The following is an 18,129-nucleotide window of genomic DNA, read 5'->3' on the forward strand; positions in this document are numbered from 1 at the left end:
ACTGTGTGTTCCAAGGACAAGAGCCAGCCCACTCTACTCTAAGTGGTAGCACTGGCTATGGGGCTGGTATCAGTGGGTGCGAGGTGACCGGCCAACTGAATGAGTTCATGCAGTGCGCAGAGGTTTCCTGCGTGCTTCCCTGGGCCCTCTGCCCCTCTGTCTTGGCTAGAAAGGCTGCATTTTAAAGGGTTCTGTGGGCTCTGAGGAAGAAACACCCCACATGATCAGGAGGTACCTGTCCACCTGGGTTGTTGGAGGTGGTCCATTGTAGCCAGGGGGGTTGTCATAGACATGTAAACCAAGTCTGTGGGCTTGCTGGGCACACCCAGACATGTCCTACATGGTGCTGGTAGGCTGACCCCCTTCCTCCCACTGTAGCTGTGGGCCTCTCACTATTCCCACACAGGCAGCCAAGAGTGACCCAGTGACATAGGCTACCTAGGCCCTAGGCCAGGACCTCACACCTTTCTCAGAAGCCCCACCCCTTGAGGGTGGGTGCCAGTGGTCTGATGGGACGTCGGATGGGCTGGATATAGCATCTCTGTGCGGGCAGCCGGCAGCTGGCCACCTCGATGCCTACACAGATGTCTCTTTATGCTCCAGACCTGACTTGTGGCTCCTGGCTGCCTGGGAACAGAGGGGGCGCTGTGCACAGTAACCAACCTGTGTCCTTGGCTATGGGGTGAGGTGGGAGGATACACGTGGGCCTCACCCACTGCAGCTCATAGGAACACATCAAATGGGCCTGCTGAACATTGAATTGGGGTGCTGCTCACCTAAGCCCTGTCTCTCAGACTCCTCAGAGGGGAACCTCCAATAGCTCCAGGGTGCACAGCCACGCTCACCATTTGCTCCAGTTTCTGCTCCTCTTAACCCATCTTTTGCTGTGGGGCAACATGACAGGCATGCACTGTACCTTTTGTCCCTAGAGCCCTTTGCCCCTCTGGCTCCCTGACAGACCTGCCCACCCTCAGAACCCCTCTGCAAAAGTCCAGATATTGGAAGAAGCTTCTGAGCAGGAGAAAGGTGTGGCGCTCCCAACATCAGCCTGGGACTTTTGTTTTCTTGGGAGCACAGTAGCCAGTGTGACAGCCTCATAGTGTCCCGGTGCTTTCTGGGTACTAGACCACAGGCACACTGCCTCACCTGGCTCAAATTCAGGTTGCTATTTCACAGATGGAGATCTGGAGGTGAAGGGTACCTTTAGCTTAGGGTCCCTGCAGGAGCTGTTGTGGAGGGCCTTGGCCTTCCCTGTTCTGGGCCAGCGGAGTTATCCCTCGAGGCCATAGGAGAGGGAAGGGATACAGAGCAGTGGAGGAGGGAGACCCAGGAGCGGAGGCATGAATGGATACGCCGAGGACGGGAAACAGCGGATGAGGAGCGGGCGGGGAGGCAGCATGCTGCCAACCCAAACAGCCCAGCGTGCCTCAGCCCGGCATTTAATCCACAAAAATTTCCATCTGCTTCTGGAGCCCTTGGAACCCAGGCAAGGAAAGGCCGTTCCCTCAGCAAAGCAAACAGGCCTCCGTGTGCGCAGCGATTCCCTGTGCTTGCGGCCCCAGCTGAAAGGCAGAGTCAGCCATTTTGTAGATGAGGCCCTGCAGGCCAGGCCAGGTCCCACCTGCACGGCAGGCCTTCCATGGGTGAGCGTGGAGAAGGCGCTTGCTGCGTTAGCAGGTTTCACTGGCAAGGACCTACTGGATACACCTGCCATTCGGTAGGGGTTATGTGAGCTACATGCCACATTGGGACGGCGAAGGCTTTCCCCATCAAGAGAGGCCCACTGTGACACCATTCAGGCCTGGCCCTGGCTGTCATTTGCTATACCAGGTGTTCTCAATGGTCTCTGTGTACCCTGAGGGGTGCTCCTAAGTGCGCCTCATGCCTGCTATCCCCACTCTGTCCACTGCCTGCTTTAACCAGCCCATGGTTTCCGGAGCTACCAGGGACAAGGCCAGGGCCAGGCACGGCTGGCTGCCCCTTTCTAGGCTGGTCCTTTCCTAGGGAGGGAGGGATGGCTCTAGGTTGGAAGATCTATTTTTGGTGGTGACCAAACTGCTGCTTAATATGCAGAGCTGGGGCAAGCTAGGGTGACAAGTTTAAAAAGAGGCTCATTTTGACCAAAATACATGTTTTTCTGAGGTTGGCCAAGGAGGCCAGGCAGGGCTGGCCACACGGACACAGGCTCACACCACCCTCACGCTCCATCCCCTGTGGACGGTACCCACTGCTTCCCTTTACAGAAGCTACTGATTACAGATCACCCAACAGCCCTGTTGAGGCCTGGGGCCCTCGTCTGCTACAGGCTGACACATGTGTCTCTGTCTGCTGCCTGCCCGTCTCCCTGCCTCTCAGAAGCAGTCACACCCACAGAAGTTGACACGGGCTTGAGCTAAATTTTCAAAAAATGTAAATTTCCTCTCCAGCCAATATTTGAGGCCTATAAATAGAGTCACTCAGGAGAGCTGGTGTAGGGCGGGGAAGTGTCTCCCACACAGACAGGGAGAGAACCATCCCACGAGAAAGGAGTGTGGAGGGAAAGAATGACTTTGGGGTGGGGGCTGCTGAAGACTGGTCACTGTTGCAGTGAGGGGAAACTGAGACCCAGATTTGGGAGGACTGCTCAGGGATGCAGAAGAGGTTGGGACGGAGCCAGCTGCTCCTTACTCTCTCATGCTCACACTGTGAGCTCGGTGGTCAGTTATCAGCTCAGTGGTCACACCTGGGCCGCTTGGCTCTAGAATATTCACACAGTACTGCCCATGCCACAAGGCCCTTGCATATAATGGGCCTCTGGCCTGGCTGGGGATCCTCTATCAGTGCTGAGTGTCAGCGGCAGCAGAGCTTGCAGCCTAGAGGCTGGCTCCAAAGGCATTGAAGGAGGCTCAGGTTCTGGGCTGCGTGACACAGGCAGGCGACGATGGTGCAGGGTTTGTGGTGTGCCTGTGTGCACAGTGGACAGTACAAAGATGCAGCATCCAAGTAAAGGAACTAGGATGACCCTTGGCATGGGGCTCAGGGGCTGGGTGAGCCATTAGGCTTGAGATGAGCACTGAGATTCTGTCTACAGCAAACCAGTGTGGTTCTCCCACAAGGGAATGACCCCCAGATCAGGCCAGACAGAAGACCCTGGAGGACACATGCTTTTAATTTCTCCAAATTCATGGTAACTGATACAAAGTATCCTCTATGCCTTGGATAGAGAAGAAAACTTAGGCTCAGTGAGGACAGTGGGGGTTGTTAAAGACAGAGAGAGAGCCATCCATGCCCATATCTATCTGCAGTTTTTGAGGTCCAGATGCTGTTCTTGTCATATGGATGAGAGAGAAGAATCCTATCCCCTCAAAAGACTGTCCTGGGCTGAAATGGGCTCTGAGACTTGCTGTCAAGATAGGCAGGGTATAAGGCCATTTTCATGCTGTTATTGCTGGGAAGAGTGGGGGCAGAGAGTACCTAGCATGCAAGTTGTCAGGCTGGGAGAGTCCTGGAACCATGGCAGACTGCAGTCAGATGGTTAGCGGACCAGGGCAAGGAAACCAGCTGGAGATTGCAGCTACCTTGTTTCTGAGGCAACTCTTGTGAGCCAGACATAGCTTTCCTTCCAATGCCAGTCCAGGGAGAAGCGCCCAGAGGCCACTAGGCATGTGCGTCTCCTGCTTGAGCAAAATGAGAGCCATCTACTGCCCTGATATTCTGCTTATGGTTTGCTATGACACAGTCATCTGGGAAGAGAAGGGCTATGCGGCCTCTAGCTATGCGCCTCACTCAGGTCTGCCTGGGGTACCAGCAACATCCCTACAGAGCCACATACTATGTCGAGCTGGCCATAGTGCTGCAGACCGCTGTGTCAGGAAGAGTTCAGTGTGACCAGCTCCTCTTCTCCCATAGTTTCTCAAGGTTGCAACCTAACAGTCAACTGTGCCCTTGTACATCCAGCCCTCTGCTGGACCTGGTACTTCTCCTCAAGCTATAGGCTGAAAAGGTACATGGGTATCCAGTTCTCACAGACTTCCCTAAGCTTTTCTACTGAGCCTGTGACTGAAGGCAACCTGCTCCACTAAAAAAAGACAGGAAGCCTGTGACTCACACTATGCTACCCATTGTGGCTGTGGTCATTTTCTGACATGGTGACTTCCTTCTGGGAGAGGTTAGCAGCAGACACTTCCCTATAGCTTTACTGGGGTCTTTTGCAAGGACCCTTCTCAAACTCCGGGGGTAGCCTGAAGGCAGAATGGAGTGGCTTACAGGATGCAGGCCTGGCTCCTTTGGTCCTGCACTGGGACTTCAGGTTCTCTTCATGAGTGGCCTCCCTCAGAGTGTTAGCTGGGCACAGGGACTCCCCAGAAGCCATGCCCACTCCCGCCCGGGACTGGGGTGGTGGGGCACTGTGTCAAATGGTGCTTTCATTATAGGTTTATCTTTGAAACCCTAGACAAAACAGGGCTTGTGTGGTTTGAGTAAAGGACCAGCACCTCAGGACTTCACCATCCACTAAGACGGCTCCTCAGGAAAGAAAAAATACACGAACCTTAAAATAACCAGTTCCCAGAATAGCAAACGAATGCCGGCTTCTGAAGGGAGCTCTTTGATCGTCTGGAGCCCCATGCCTTTGCCTGTTTACGGCCCTGTCACTCAAGAGTAGCCCAGCAGCAAGGCAAAGAGGGGTGTTGGAGTGGGGCTGGGGAACAAGTAAGAAGGAGAGCTCAGTGGGGGAGGCAGGGCTGTGCTGTGTCCTAGGCTGCCCACTTTCTAATGTAACCAGCCCGTGCAGGTAGCAAGGCTCTTAATGGCGGCTGGCAAATTAGCCTGGAGTATGGCCTGTGGGTTCCAGGTTATGGTCCTCTGGGACTTGGAGAGGGTGGGCCATGGACTGGGGAGGAGGCTTAGGAGAGGTAGCCCAGGGAAGTCCTATAAGGATGCTTTCCTGGATAGATAGGAGTTTAGAGGCTGCCTCTTGTCCCTCTTCCCCTCCATGCCACCTCCACTTGGCCTTCCCACTCTCTTGCTGGTGTTCACAGAGCTTCTGGTCTTCCTGTTAAGTCATATGAAACAGCATGTCCAACAGCTTAGCCCTTACCCCATATTATCTTCAGAAGAACTGGGTTTTAATGACCTAATTTTAATAAATTTAAATTGAATTACACATAGATCCTTAACTGAGTTTTAAGAAAATGTAAAGAATCTCCTTTCTTAGACTGGGTGTGGTAGCTCAGGCCCATAATCCAAGCATTTGGGAAGCTGAAGCAAGGGAATCAGTGTGTTTTTAAAGCCAGTCTTAGCTACACAGTAGGTTACAGGCTAGCTTGGGCTACAAAGTGAGTTCTAGGCCAGCCTGGATTGCAGAGCAAAACCTAGTCTTAAAAACAAAGACAACCGCCCCAAATGTCCTTTCCAAGTTGTAAATTTTATGAAGTCTTAATACAGTCCCAGAAGCTCTCATGAAAACCCAGCTTTCAAATTGAGATGGGCCATGTGTACAAAATTCATCTGGCTTCTGAGGACTCAGCATAAGGGGAGAGAAGCAACTGTTTTAATAGTTTCTGTATTGATTATATTGAAGTCATAGTATTTGGGGTTTCTGGAATTAAATTAAATAAATGACTGTGACTTTAATTTCACCATATTACTTTTTAGGGCAGCTTTTGGAAAAGAAAATATCCGTGTTTAGCAGCCAGGAGCTGAGCAGACAGTAGGAACACTAGAGGCTGAGGTAAGAGCTTCCCAAAGGCAGCCATGCACCACAAGCTTTAGATTCTACAATCTTCCTAGTGACTCTGGCCATTAGAACCTGGGAGTCTCAAGGCAGAAACTGTCAGCAAGCTCAGACCTTCAAATAGCTCAATGGGAAAGTCAACAAAATTAGCCCACTCCCTGAGAAGACTGTCAAGATGGCTTTAACTGTTAAGAGGAAGGGAACAGTTTTTGCCCTGGGAAGTTATATCCTCAAGCTAGTTACAGCTCTGATTAGAGCTCAAACTCTTATCATCTGAGTGGTCTGGAAAATCTCCGAGTCTAGGACTGAAAGGCCAGGCTGGATGTATGCCCATATGTGTAGCAACAGGAGAGGGAATGAAATCAGGCACCTCAGACAAGGCAGCGGGTGTGAGAAAAAAGTAGATAAAACTGCTGATCATATTTTTAAAACACACACAGAGAGAGAGAGAGAGAGACAGAGAGAGAGAGACAGAGACAGAGAGAGACAGACAGACAGACAGACACACACACACACACAAAAGAACCTAAAGTACAATATCCTTTATGACTATAGATATAAGCCAGGCATGGTGGTCCTGGAATCTCAGTATGTGGGGGGCAAAATCAGGAGGATCATAGTGAGTTTGAGATCAGCTTGGGTTACACAGTAAGTTCCAGGCCAGCCTGGGATAGACTATATAAGGAGACTCTGTATTAACCCCTAGTTCCCCCTCTCATTGTATGTGTGTGTGTGTGTGTGTGTGTGTGTGTGTGTGTATAATATATATATCTTTGTATACATAAATAGTAATGTTCTTGCCACAGTATAACAACCCGAGCCCTGCAAAATTAAAAAAAGAAAATCCTTCATCAACCATGACCAAATGGGGTGTATCCCAGGAACGTGAGATTGATTTAGCACCCCCAAAATTAGTTACTATATCATACTGTATTAATAGAATAAGGGGTTAAATATCACATGGTCACCTTGATAGACTCAGAAAGGACAGCTGGGAAAAATGCACATTTACTTTTGCTCAGCTCTTAGTGCACTCAGCATAGGAGAACATATCCTGAACTCACAGGGAGCATTGATGAGAACTCCAAAGCCATCCTCATCCTTAATGGCAGGTGACTGGAGGCCTTCTCCCAGGAGAGTCTCTAGTCATTCCTACACATTACTGACGTTCAAGCTAGGGCAAGGGTGGTGGGAAGGCAGCGAGAGCAGGAAGGAGGGAAGGAAGGAAATGAAAGGCATTGGGACCGGAGGGGAAGAAGTAAGTTTGCCTTCATTATCTGTAGCAGGAGTGGAAAATCTAACAGAATCAACAGCAAGAACAAAACATGAAGACTAAGAATAGCAAGTTTGGACTTTCCCAGATCAGCCAAAGATTGAGTTTCTAGCTCCAGTAACATACAATCCCAAAGTGAAATTAAGAAAAAAAAAAAAAACTAATCCCATTAGCAATTGTATGGTGAATAAAACAGAAGTGAAGTTAACAACAACAACCATACCAACGATACACAAAATATATACAAACTACAAAAAAAAAATTATCAAAATTTCTAATCCCAGACTTTGGCTGAGGCAGGTGGATTTTTAATTTCACAGTATAGCTAACTAGTTCCAGGCTAGCCTGAGCTACAGAGGAAAAAAAAATAAACCTTGTCATAACCTCACCTCCCAAGAACTGGAGGAAGTAAAACAGAGATAGCATATTCATGGTCTAAGATGTCTGTTTACCCAAATGGATCCATAGATTCAACAGAAAATCCCAGAAGCTCACCACCCTACCTGCCTGCCTTTTCTACCCCCAATTTCTCTTTTAAAGAAAAAAAATACAAGTTCATCTAAAAATTCAGATGAAAATGTCTAGGTCTCAGACCAGGGTAGGAGAAAAAAAAATCAGAATATTTTCACTACTCAATTTCAAAACTTACTGTAAAGATCCAATAAGCAAGAGACCATGGAGCATATGGACCAAGAGAATGGGAATGAAGGTCCACAAAGAAACCCATACATTTATGGTAAATGGATTTTTTTTTTGAGGTAGCCCAGGCTGACTTTAAAGTTCGTATATGCTTGAGTCTGGTTTTGAACTCCTGACCCTTCTGCATTAGTTTCCCAAGTACAGGGATTAAAAGTGTGCATCACCATGCTTGGCTTAGTTAATTAGTTCCTAAGAAAGATGCCTTTGCTGTTTGACCAAATAAAAGGTCTTTTTTTTTTTTTTTTTTTTTTTTTTTGACTAATGGTGCTGTGCAAGTGAAAAAGCAGCTGTTTGTGTGGAACTTGCGGGTAGGCAGATATTGAAGACTATTAGATACCAGTCAGAGGTCAGCCTGGGCTTGGCCTACATCTTCTTTTGTTTGCTTTTATTTTTAGTGTTTGAGACAAGGTCTCACTATGGAGCCCTGACTGACCTAGAAGTCACCACATAGACCAGGTTGGCTTTGAACTCACAGACATAGGCTTGCCTCTGCCTCCCAAGTGCTGGGATTAAAGGCATGTCCAATCATGCTTAGCCTTTGAGCTATATACCTTTAAGAGGCTAGGAAGATAGCTCAGTTGTTAAGGTACTTGCTGTGCAAGCCTGAGGATCAGAGCTTAGTTCCCAGATCTCACATAAAAATGTCAGGCATTGCTGGCACATATTTATAACCCTGGAGCTGGGGAAGAAGAAACTGGTGGGTCCCTGGAGTTCATTCAGCCTAGCATACTTGGTGAGCTGCAGGTTAATCTGAGAACTTTTCTCAAAAAATAAATGGTTCTGAAAAACAACTGTTGAAATGTTTCTTTGGTCTCTAAACACATACACACCACCACACACGTGTATCTGCACACATACAAGCATACACATGTACAAAGCCAAGTAAACAAAAACTTAGATCTCATCTCACTGAATACTCTCAAATTGCCTCAAAATCTAGGCCTAAATACAAAAGCTCACTCTCTACGATTTCTAGAAGAAAAAAATAAAAATAAAAATAAAAGAAGAAAATGTTCATGACCTCAGATAGGGGAAAGAGATCTAAGACCGTCAAAAGCAGGAACCATACAAAAGACAAATTGGACTTCATTAAAATTAAAAACTTCTGAGATTTAAAAGACAATTCAGAAAATGAAAAGACAGCCGGAGATTAGGAGAAAGTATTTGCAAGTCATACGTCTGATGGAGGACTTGTACCCAGAACATATTAAAAACTCCTGCCACTCGACAATAGAGCGGAGTACCTAATTGGAAAACGGGCAAGAGAGTTGAATAAACATTTCACCAGAGAAGACTATGAATGGCTAATAAGCACATGAAAAGTTGCTCAACATCATTAGTCATTAGGGAAATGCAAATCAAAACCACAATGAGATACCATTACATACTCACTAACAGGGCTGAAATAGAAAACCCAAGCATACCGCCTGGTTGCAAGGCTGAGAGAAAGTGGGTCGTTTACACACTGCTGATGGGAAAACAAGGGTAAAAACAAAACAAAACAAAAAACAAAACTTTAGAAAAGAGTCTCGCCGTTTTCCTAGAAAGCTAAACAGAAATTCACCCAACGACTTCGAGGAAATGATAGATCAAATAGATAAAGAGATTCCAGCGAGGATAGAGAAGATTTGAACGAAACAATGAACAAGCTTGTTCTGGTGCTTGTAAACACAGCCCTGCATCCAGCGACTGCCGAATATGCTTCAAGTACTCGGGGCGCGTTACAAAGGCTCAGCGCATGGTTTGCTATAAAACATCCCTCAAAACAGTCCAAGGGGTTGACATCCCAGGACTGCTTGCTCTGACAGCGAAGCAATGTCACTAGAAAGTTCTACCGCAGCAATAACAATGATGAAAACCACATAGTTATGCTGCCGTGGCGTAACTCTTGGAATAAACAAGAGATGATGGAGATTAGAAAAAATACACCATAAGCAGATGAAAGTGAAAGTAAAGCATCCTTGTATGGAGTGTGGGTGAGCCCCGTGCAAGGCCCTGCGCCTGTCACCCCTGTGACGGAGAAGGCTAAGGCAGGACAACCTTGGGGACTGAGCTACTGAGTGAGATGCTGGTTCAACGAAAGTGGTGTGTGCCTTTCCAGTGATGCTTACAGACAAAAAAAAAAAAAAAAAAGATTATACTGTAAATGCTACAAATTGCTATCATGCTTCACGGGCTTCGAAATCTAGAAAATCTGGAGATTAATAATTATCTAGCTTAAGAAGCTAGAGGGAGGGAAAAACATATTAAGGCCAAGTGATTAGAAGGGAAGAGAGATAAACAGACGAGAATAAGCAAGATAAAAACCCACAGGCGGGAAGATCCACAAAGCCAAAAGTTTGGTGAAAATAGCAGTAAAACTGGAGAATGCACGGCAGGCTGGGCCTCCGTGGGAAACGGGGCCAGCGTTGATAAATGACAATGGGGAGCAGGGGCAAAAGACAGAAGCCACTGACACCAAGTAAACAGCAACAAATTGAAAACCAAGATAAAAAATACAAACTCCTCAGCTCTGCGGCTTATCAAAACTGACACAAGAAGAAATAAAGAGCCCCAGTAGTTCATGAACCTCAGGTCCCTGTAATTAGTAGTTAAAAGTATTCTCACAGAGGAAACTGCAGCCTGGATGGAGAGAGAGACAGAGAGAGAGAGAGAGACTGACTCACAGAAAGTATTCCAGGATGTAGGATGGGTGGGAACACCTCACTACTTAACCTGTGAGACACCACGACTCAGCAAAGATGGCAGAGTAGGATCGCCTGGAATTGGGCAGCATTTGAGACATATGGGATGTGAGAGATGAGGTCGGGAAGTCTGCAGTGATATCTATATAATAATTCCCCAGGCAGAGAACATGAAGACCTGGGCTTAGCAAATACTCAGCTGGAGAACAAGGATGGAGCAGGGCCCAGGGAATGGCCTGGGATAACAAGGTCTCATGGTGCAGCTTGTAAGCCTCATGGATAGAAGCAGACCCTGAAAGGCAGGTGTTGGAGGCTGGGTGGTATCCTCTAGCAGGAAATAAGTATGCATGGCCTGGCTTCTAGGACAGAACTAGGCAGAAGTGCTGGGTGCTGGGACCTTTCCCTCCAACCCATGCTCCCTGCCCCCAGATGCCCTGTGGACAGGGTCTGGAAACCAGAATGCCCCTGTGTCCGGCTTCAAGCCACAAACATTTCCTGCAGAAAACAAGAAAGTCAGTCTCTTGGCCCCACTGTACTCTGCATATCAGCCCGACAGTGTGAGCTTGGCTTGTAAAATAAACACTGCAGCAGGTCCAGGTCCAAGAAGAGCTAAGAACACCATGGGTAAGAGGTGGGTGGGGGTTCTGCAGAGAGCCAGGGGACCGTAGGGAAGCCGAGGCAGGCCAGGCAACAGAAGAGGGGTGCCGGAACCAGAACTCCAGGGTTCCTATTACAGGGATGACAAGGTGGCTTGTACCATCTTGAATTGCCACTAGTCCTGACTACTATAGCCAGTGGACAAGGCCACCACCTCTACCCAGCCTTGGCTCTCAGAGTTGATTCTAGCCTCATTACCAAAGGACTATCACACTTCTGAAATGTTCTTCTCTTACATCTGTGACTGCCACCAGGACCAGCTCTTTGTATAACTAACTGCGTGACAGGAGACTGCCTGATTTCTAGAACAAAACAATCCATAATCTACGACAAAAGCTGAGAGTGTATAGTGGCTACAGGAAGGGAGCCCATGGGTATGCTCTCCCTGGTATGAATTCCTGGCCTGGACCTTAGAGAACTCTGGCTGGGCTCAGCCAGGCTGGCTGGCACCTTAGGGAACTCCTGGTCAGGAACCAGCTGGCCTCCCCTAAGAATCCCTTACAAGTAGACACACTCAATTTCTTTGGTCCTTAGCTTGATCCTCTCCTTCTATGGGGTCCAGCTGTTTGTAAGTGGGGTTCAGTCCCTGTGATGTGGGCAGACTATGGTGGGACACACTTCACAGCTGAGGGACTAAGCTGAACTAGGCAAGTTGCTGGGCACTAAAGACTTGACTTTGGCCAGTCTGTAGCTGGCCTGGAGGGGTGGGAGGGAGGGGCTGTCAGCAGGGAAGCCCAGGGGCTCTGGTTGGGCTCAGCCAGGCTGGCTGGCACTGGCTCTGCTCTGGGACTGCTGGGCTCCCAGGGATTTCCTGTCCCCTACTTCCCAAGGTCAGCAGGATTGCGCTTGGGTTGTTTCTGGTCCCGATGGTTACGTTGATAACTGTGATAACGTGGGGCCCGGCCATGCCATCGTGCCCTCTGGGCCCAACAAAGCTCTTTCCCAGGGTCTGTCCCCACAGGGGGCAGTGGTCCCGGACAAGGGAGGGACTGGGCAGGCTGCCATGGGCAGTTTGGGTCAGTGCATCTTGACAGCCTCTTGATGTACAGTGGGGGTCCAGGCTAGAGTCCTGGGAGGAGCCTTGGTTCAGTGTGACCATGGCCTTGGCAGAGGACCCACTACTCCATCTTCACCATCTTGAGGTAGGGAGTGAAAGTGAGAGTGGTGCCCATTAGGTGTTTGCTGCAGGATTCCAGCATTCTTGACAACCTGGCTCAGAGCCCAGACAGGGTCAAGGTCACCAGGACCTCCGAGGATCGGCCTAGCTTTGTTCCTAAACTTTGCTCCCAGAGACCATGGACTCTGGAAAACCAGCCCTTTGTTGTTCTGATCTGATGAAGTACTGGCGTGTACTTCTGCCCCTGCCCCTGCCCCTGCCCCTGCCCCTGCCCCTGCTCCTGGGCCAGTTCAGGCTCCACCTTAGTCATATAAAGCTGTGACCTGCTCTTAAACCCTAGACTGCTGCTAGTCAGTCATATATGGAGTCTGGAAAGGGGACACTGATTTTTAGGAGCTATTAACAATCATCTTCTGTCACTTACAAGAGATAACAGGTTTCTGGTCTGGGTTTGAGGGGTAGCCTGTACTATAGGTAATGAGCAGAAGGAGAAAGCTGGAACAGTTAGAATGGGGTAGAAATTTGTGGTGGAGAAATTATCTGGTACTGGAGACAGTAGGCATTTGTGCCAACAAAGAGTAGGGAGTCTTCAAAGCCTTATCCTATGTGGGCCAGACTATCGTTTGCCTACCTGTCCAGTTGCAGCTCATATTGAGAGTTAGAGGCAAATGTTGCTAGAGCAACCCAGCAGCAACCACACTCACCACTCAACTGAAATTCCACTATTTTTAGCTTCCTAGTTATGTTCAGATAAAATCCATGTACACAGACTCAAGTTGTCTGGCAAGATAGCAGCACACCTCAAACCGCAGAGACTTCGAAGACTAGCAGTGGGTTGTACCATGTGCCCAAGAAAAGTCCCCCTATGATCCAGAGCCTCCAGTGGCTCATGAAAGGTAGGGTGGTGGGCACAGAAGGTAGGGGGCAATGGAGGAGCCTATTTGCCTAGCTAATACCAGCTGTGACATTCTGATAGCATAAGATTGTCGGCAGCCAGAGTATGCGGAACGGTAGCACTCTACAGGGTATGCACTCTACTGTACATGGGAGCCTACAGTAGTGGATTCTAAAAATAGCCTGGCCAGGCAGAGACAGAGGAGCCTAGCACACTAACTCAAGCTGGATCTTCCTCATCAGCCAGGTCCAGGATAAGTAGAAGCTGACACCATCCAGGAATCCATCCCAGCCAGGTTCTGTATCTTCTGAAGGTTTGGCTTACCCAAAGCAAGGACCTTAGACAGTTGGCTTATGGGGAGGCCGGTGTGAACCTGGCTGCAGCCACCTCCTGGCTAAGACACAGCCAGGAGGCTCTTAGAGCTCTAAGGGTAAGGAATGGAGGGGAAAAGCTAGGTCATGTTTAAGGCTTCAGTGCATCTGGCTCTGCAGTCTCACTCCTACCTTCCCAGGGCAGCGGCAGGGCCACAGGCCTTGGGACACCAGGCAGAAGCAGCCAATAGGCAGGTCTCTGACTTTGCAGGCACACAACTGTGAAGTGTTTTGGCCCAGCCACTGTGCACACTGCTTCTCAAGAACTTCACGGAGGAGGTCAGAGGGGTGTGGAGCTAAGCGGGGCACTTGGGATACTGCACTGGCCAAGGATGGTGGCAATTAGAGCTGACAGAGCTGAAGCAGGAACCTACCTTGTCTTCCACCCTGTTCAGACGGGCACCGATGGTGTTGCTGCCACGGTCTTTGCTCTTTTCTATGGGGTAAAGCACAAAGTCAGGGGTATGGGCTGTGGGTGTGGGCTCAGGAGCCTAGGGAGCAGGAGATGGGGTAAGGGGTAGCTGGGGGTGGGGTGGGGTGAATGCTTGAAAATACAAGACTTCCTTTAAAATTCTTTGTGGCTGGGACACCAGGGGTTGCGGGAAGGGTAGATACTATAATGACAGAGTGTGTCTAGGCTCCAGACTTGCTCCTCCTAGCTTTGGAACCCCTGAGTGTCTTTTAGGTGGGATAAATCACTCTCTGTTCAGGGGTGACTCAATTGATTTGTGATACTTACTGGGCTTGGTCACATTACCAGGCCAGGGTGTCTGCTGCTTCTGTGGTCCCCAACATTAGATTATACCCCATAGTCCTGTTTGAATCTCAGCTATCATTGATACCAGGAATGTGCCTTGCTTGTCCTTCCCTGGTGTGGCCTATCCCCTTGTCTGGAGGACCTGAGGATTCCCACCAAGCCAAGAACTAGCCCACACCATGCCATTGTACATCCCTGAACATCTGAGCCAGGAAGGAGACCCCCACCCCCATCATAGCCCCTGAAACTTTGGGCTGGCTGCTTATCTGACCCATGCTCCATTCCAAGATCTTCTACCACAGGAAAATGGGCCCTTGGTTCTCACTACCATATCCAGAATTTGACCATGAGGCTTTAAAAAAATCTATCATTTAGAGGAATGGAATGGGCTCTGTCATCACCAAAGCATCCCTTTATATAGCCTGTCTACAGCTACTTTGCATAGCTTGGGGTATGTTCCTTCTAGCTTCTATACAGGAGGCCCTAGTGGCCTGTCGTAAGGAAGTTAAGAGACAGACAGGGGTGGGAAAGAGAGCCCCTGTGGGTTGCTCTCTCCAGGTATCAGTGTGGACACCCACCTGAGATGGGGATGAACAAAGATGGCTTCCCAATGGACTGATCCAGCCTGGAGAGAAGAGAGGAACATGAGCACACACAATGCCTGAGGCACCACAGAGATAGGCTATTGTGTCCAGGAGGACAGCATGACACCCACTCCAGGAGCATCTGCTACTGTTACTCCAAGACCAGCCAAGAGGCACCCAAGACCCTATGGGCTCATGCTCCTGAGAGGGCCAGGCAGGAAGTTTAAAAATGAGGATCAGAATCTGGGCTCCTTAGGCTTCCTCTCTGGATAAGTGGGGTCCTGAACCTTTGACCTTATGTATGGAAGGGACAGTCACAGTCTCCCAGCTGCACTCCATGATATACAAAGCTAGGTCTGCAAGCTAGCTCATGAAGCTAGCCTCCTAGATCTATACCCATGCTGGACCCCGGGGACTTTGATGGAAATAGGATTCAAGACCATGTTGGCTCTGAATGGTCAGGATCCTTAGCTCCACCCAGTAGCAGGAAGACCCATGGATGGATGGGTAACCTAGAAGGAGATGTCACTAAGAACCTTTTCTTTCCCTGTGAGGCTGGGGCAAGGTCTCCTTTCTGTGCCCACCTTCTCTGTAGTTCTTTAATGCGCACCATAAGGTTCAGGTGGCCCTGGGAGTACTGCTCGATGACATCTCGCACGTCGTAGGGCTTCCGTGCTTGCTGCAGGCCAGAAAGACAACGTGTCATTTTCTCCTGAATCCTGTATGCTCAGTTCTCAACACAGTGATGGGGTGGGGCGCAGTAATAGGGAGGAATGGCTTAGAACATACATAGTAGCAGGCTTGACCCCCAAAGGCTTAGCCTGTCTGGGCCTTTTTCCTTCTGTCAGTTCACTGGTAGGACTAGGCAGCTCCTACTGGCCCTCTTGGTTCCAGGCCTCCTCAGAAGAGTTGGCCTCATGGGCTGGAGACATGGTCCTGCATACCCACAGTTCATCTGGGCCCTAGACTGGCTGTCGACACACCTGCTGCTTCTCTGAGAGGGGAGGTGGAACAACACAGGTTGTAGATGGCTCACAATGCCACAAAGACTTTCCATAAGACAGCCCAGCTCTCGTGAAAGAAGGACCTGCCATGCTCAGGGCCATTCTAGGCACCAGGGTCACCACATCTTCTGTGGTCTACACATCCAGGGACTACTGAGTCCAAGCTTGGGATAGCACTTAGGCAGACCCTTGGTCTTGTACATACATCACTTTGAACTTCTTACTAAGAACTACACTTGATGATATCTCCAGGTCTTACTCTCTTCTGTAAGATGGAGATATAAGCCCTGATCCTCCCTTCTCCAAGATGCGTTTCTGAGCCTTGTCGCTGTCTTCTGTAAAACAGAACACTGAATCTTGTTCCTCTTTCCTGGAAAATGGGTTGCTGAAGTCTACGCTGCTACTTCTAAAAGAGACTGAGAATAAAATAAGACCTAAGATGAGGAAGGTCAAGGAATCCTGATGTGGTACCTTGTCAGTCACAGGTGGTCATGACTGAGTCAGGGGTCTGAGTCCTTCCTGAAAGGACACACTGAAAGGACCCTAAGTAATAGGGGAGAGACTTGTGGGAGAAAATGCTTTCTAAGGTGTGTGACACCTCTAGGCATGCCTGGTGACACATGAGGTGAATGAGCAAGGGAGGCAGAAACTATAGTTTGAGGTGGTGCAGACCTGGATTAGAAGCAGGACAGATCCTTATGTTGGTCTGTGGATAGCCTGAGAGTCTGAGAGCCTCTGTGCCCAAGTGAACATGGGTACCTCTGCTAGCCTCTGCAAACATACATGTGATTTGTTGAATATGTAGTGGGGAGAAGTGAGTCTGCCAGCCTGCAGGAGGGCAGGGGACTGTAAGCAGGAAACAGTTAAGAAGGATCAGAGAGCTGCTGGCCAGTGGTGGTGCATGCTTTTAATCCCTGCACCCAGGAGGCAGAGTCAAGTGGATCTCTGAATTCAAGGCCAGCCTGGTCTACAGGGTATGTTCCAGGACAGCCAGGGCTACACAGAGAAACTTGGTCTCAAAAAATCCAAAACCACAAAACAAAACAATCAAACAAACCCAGAAGGATCAGAGATACCCTATCAACCAACCACCCGTGGTCAGCAGCACTCCAGGCCTGCTGAGACTTGTCTTGGAGCCACTAAGCTCCCCTTCAGAGTCTGGTTGGGGATTGAGGAGCCTCTGTCAAATATTTGCCTAGGGCTCATGTAAAAGACAATCTTAGCTTTCTCCCTGGGCCAATGTCCCCTGGTGGCAGCACGAGCCAGAGATGAGCCAGATAACACTGCCTGTCCAGATTGATTGGCTGTGGATGTGGGTGCTCAAGGCAAACTTTCAGGGCTAAGAGGCCCTGGCACCTCAAGCCAGATACAAGGGCAGCTGGCCAAGCACGTTATCGGCCAGCAAGGCAGGCAGGCAGGCCTATAGTCAGGCCAGTATGGCGGTTGGAGAGCAGGAGGGTGGATGGCTAAGGCAAGAAAGCTGGGTCACCAGGGTGGCCTGGAAGCCTGTGGAGCCCTCCCTACAGGGGCTCCCTCTTCAACTACCTCACTCTTTCCTGGAGGCCTGCCACCACCTGCCCATGTGTCCCCAGCAATAAAGCCAGCTCATTGTAGCACCCTTACTTTTCTCTGTACCCCATAAGGCCCCTCTGCCACCTGGGCTAAGTGTATAGGTGAGAAGCAGCGAGCTGGAAGGCAGGAGCTGTTTGGCCTGTTCTGGCAGTTTCCTGAGCCACTCTTAGGACATTGGCTAATGTTCTGAGGCCTGACAGAAAGTGCTCCGGGTCTCTTTTTCGTCAGCCACCAACCATATCCCTTATTTGTGACATAGAAACTAGGTCTGCGTAGGCCACTAATATGACTCTGACTCAAAGGGACCATAAGGGTCCTTGTGTTCCACTGGGTACCCAGAGTCTAAAAGTGAACCCCAGGGAGCCCTGAGCCTACCCGCCGTAACCCCATTCAACTGAGCAGTTCCTATACTGTTTCATGTAGAACCGTTTCCATCACCTACGGAGCCTACTTCTCTCAGCCTGGGGACTGCCATCAGCTAGCAATTCCTCATGACCCTTTAAACACTAGCAACATAAGCTACACCACTTCCTAGTAAGAGTGTCACACCCTAGCCCCACATTTCCCTGAGAGATTGCCTTGTCAAGATGTAACTCTCCATGGGGTTCCTGTGGTTCCTCGCCAAACTGGGAAGAGCTGGTTCTACAGGAACTCAACTCCCTATCTCTCTCTTGGTGTCTCAGCAGTGGGACTGTCGGTCACGTGGCTTCTAGGTAGGGGGGAGAAACAGCTTTAGGTGTAGTTTTTGTGGGGCCTTTGGACCCTTCTAATCCATTTCCAGGTGCTCCCTGGCTCTGGCCCCT

At 49.4% G+C, this 18,129-nt stretch overlaps 1 protein-coding gene across 3 annotated transcripts in view; it reads right to left on the reverse strand.

Annotated features, from left to right (window-relative positions):
• The window catches only part of Kcnq1 (potassium voltage-gated channel subfamily Q member 1), a 318,171-nt gene that overhangs the window by 49,682 nt on the left and 250,360 nt on the right, over nucleotides 1-18,129 (reverse strand). For all 3 annotated transcript variants that reach the window (XM_021166795.2, XM_029479748.2, XM_085841141.1), the window contains exons 13-15: nucleotides 15,335-15,429; nucleotides 14,745-14,791; nucleotides 13,784-13,845 (exon numbers count right to left, since the gene is read on the reverse strand). In XM_021166795.2, the coding sequence (XP_021022454.1) occupies nucleotides 13,784-13,845; nucleotides 14,745-14,791; nucleotides 15,335-15,429 (204 nt within the window). The remainder of the gene's footprint in view (nucleotides 1-13,783; nucleotides 13,846-14,744; nucleotides 14,792-15,334; nucleotides 15,430-18,129) is intronic.

The sequence above is a fragment of the Mus caroli genome, unplaced genomic scaffold, assembly GCF_978045245.1.
Source record: "Mus caroli unplaced genomic scaffold, Mus_caroli_1 scaffold_8, whole genome shotgun sequence".
Classification (NCBI taxonomy): Eukaryota; Metazoa; Chordata; class Mammalia; order Rodentia; family Muridae; genus Mus; species Mus caroli.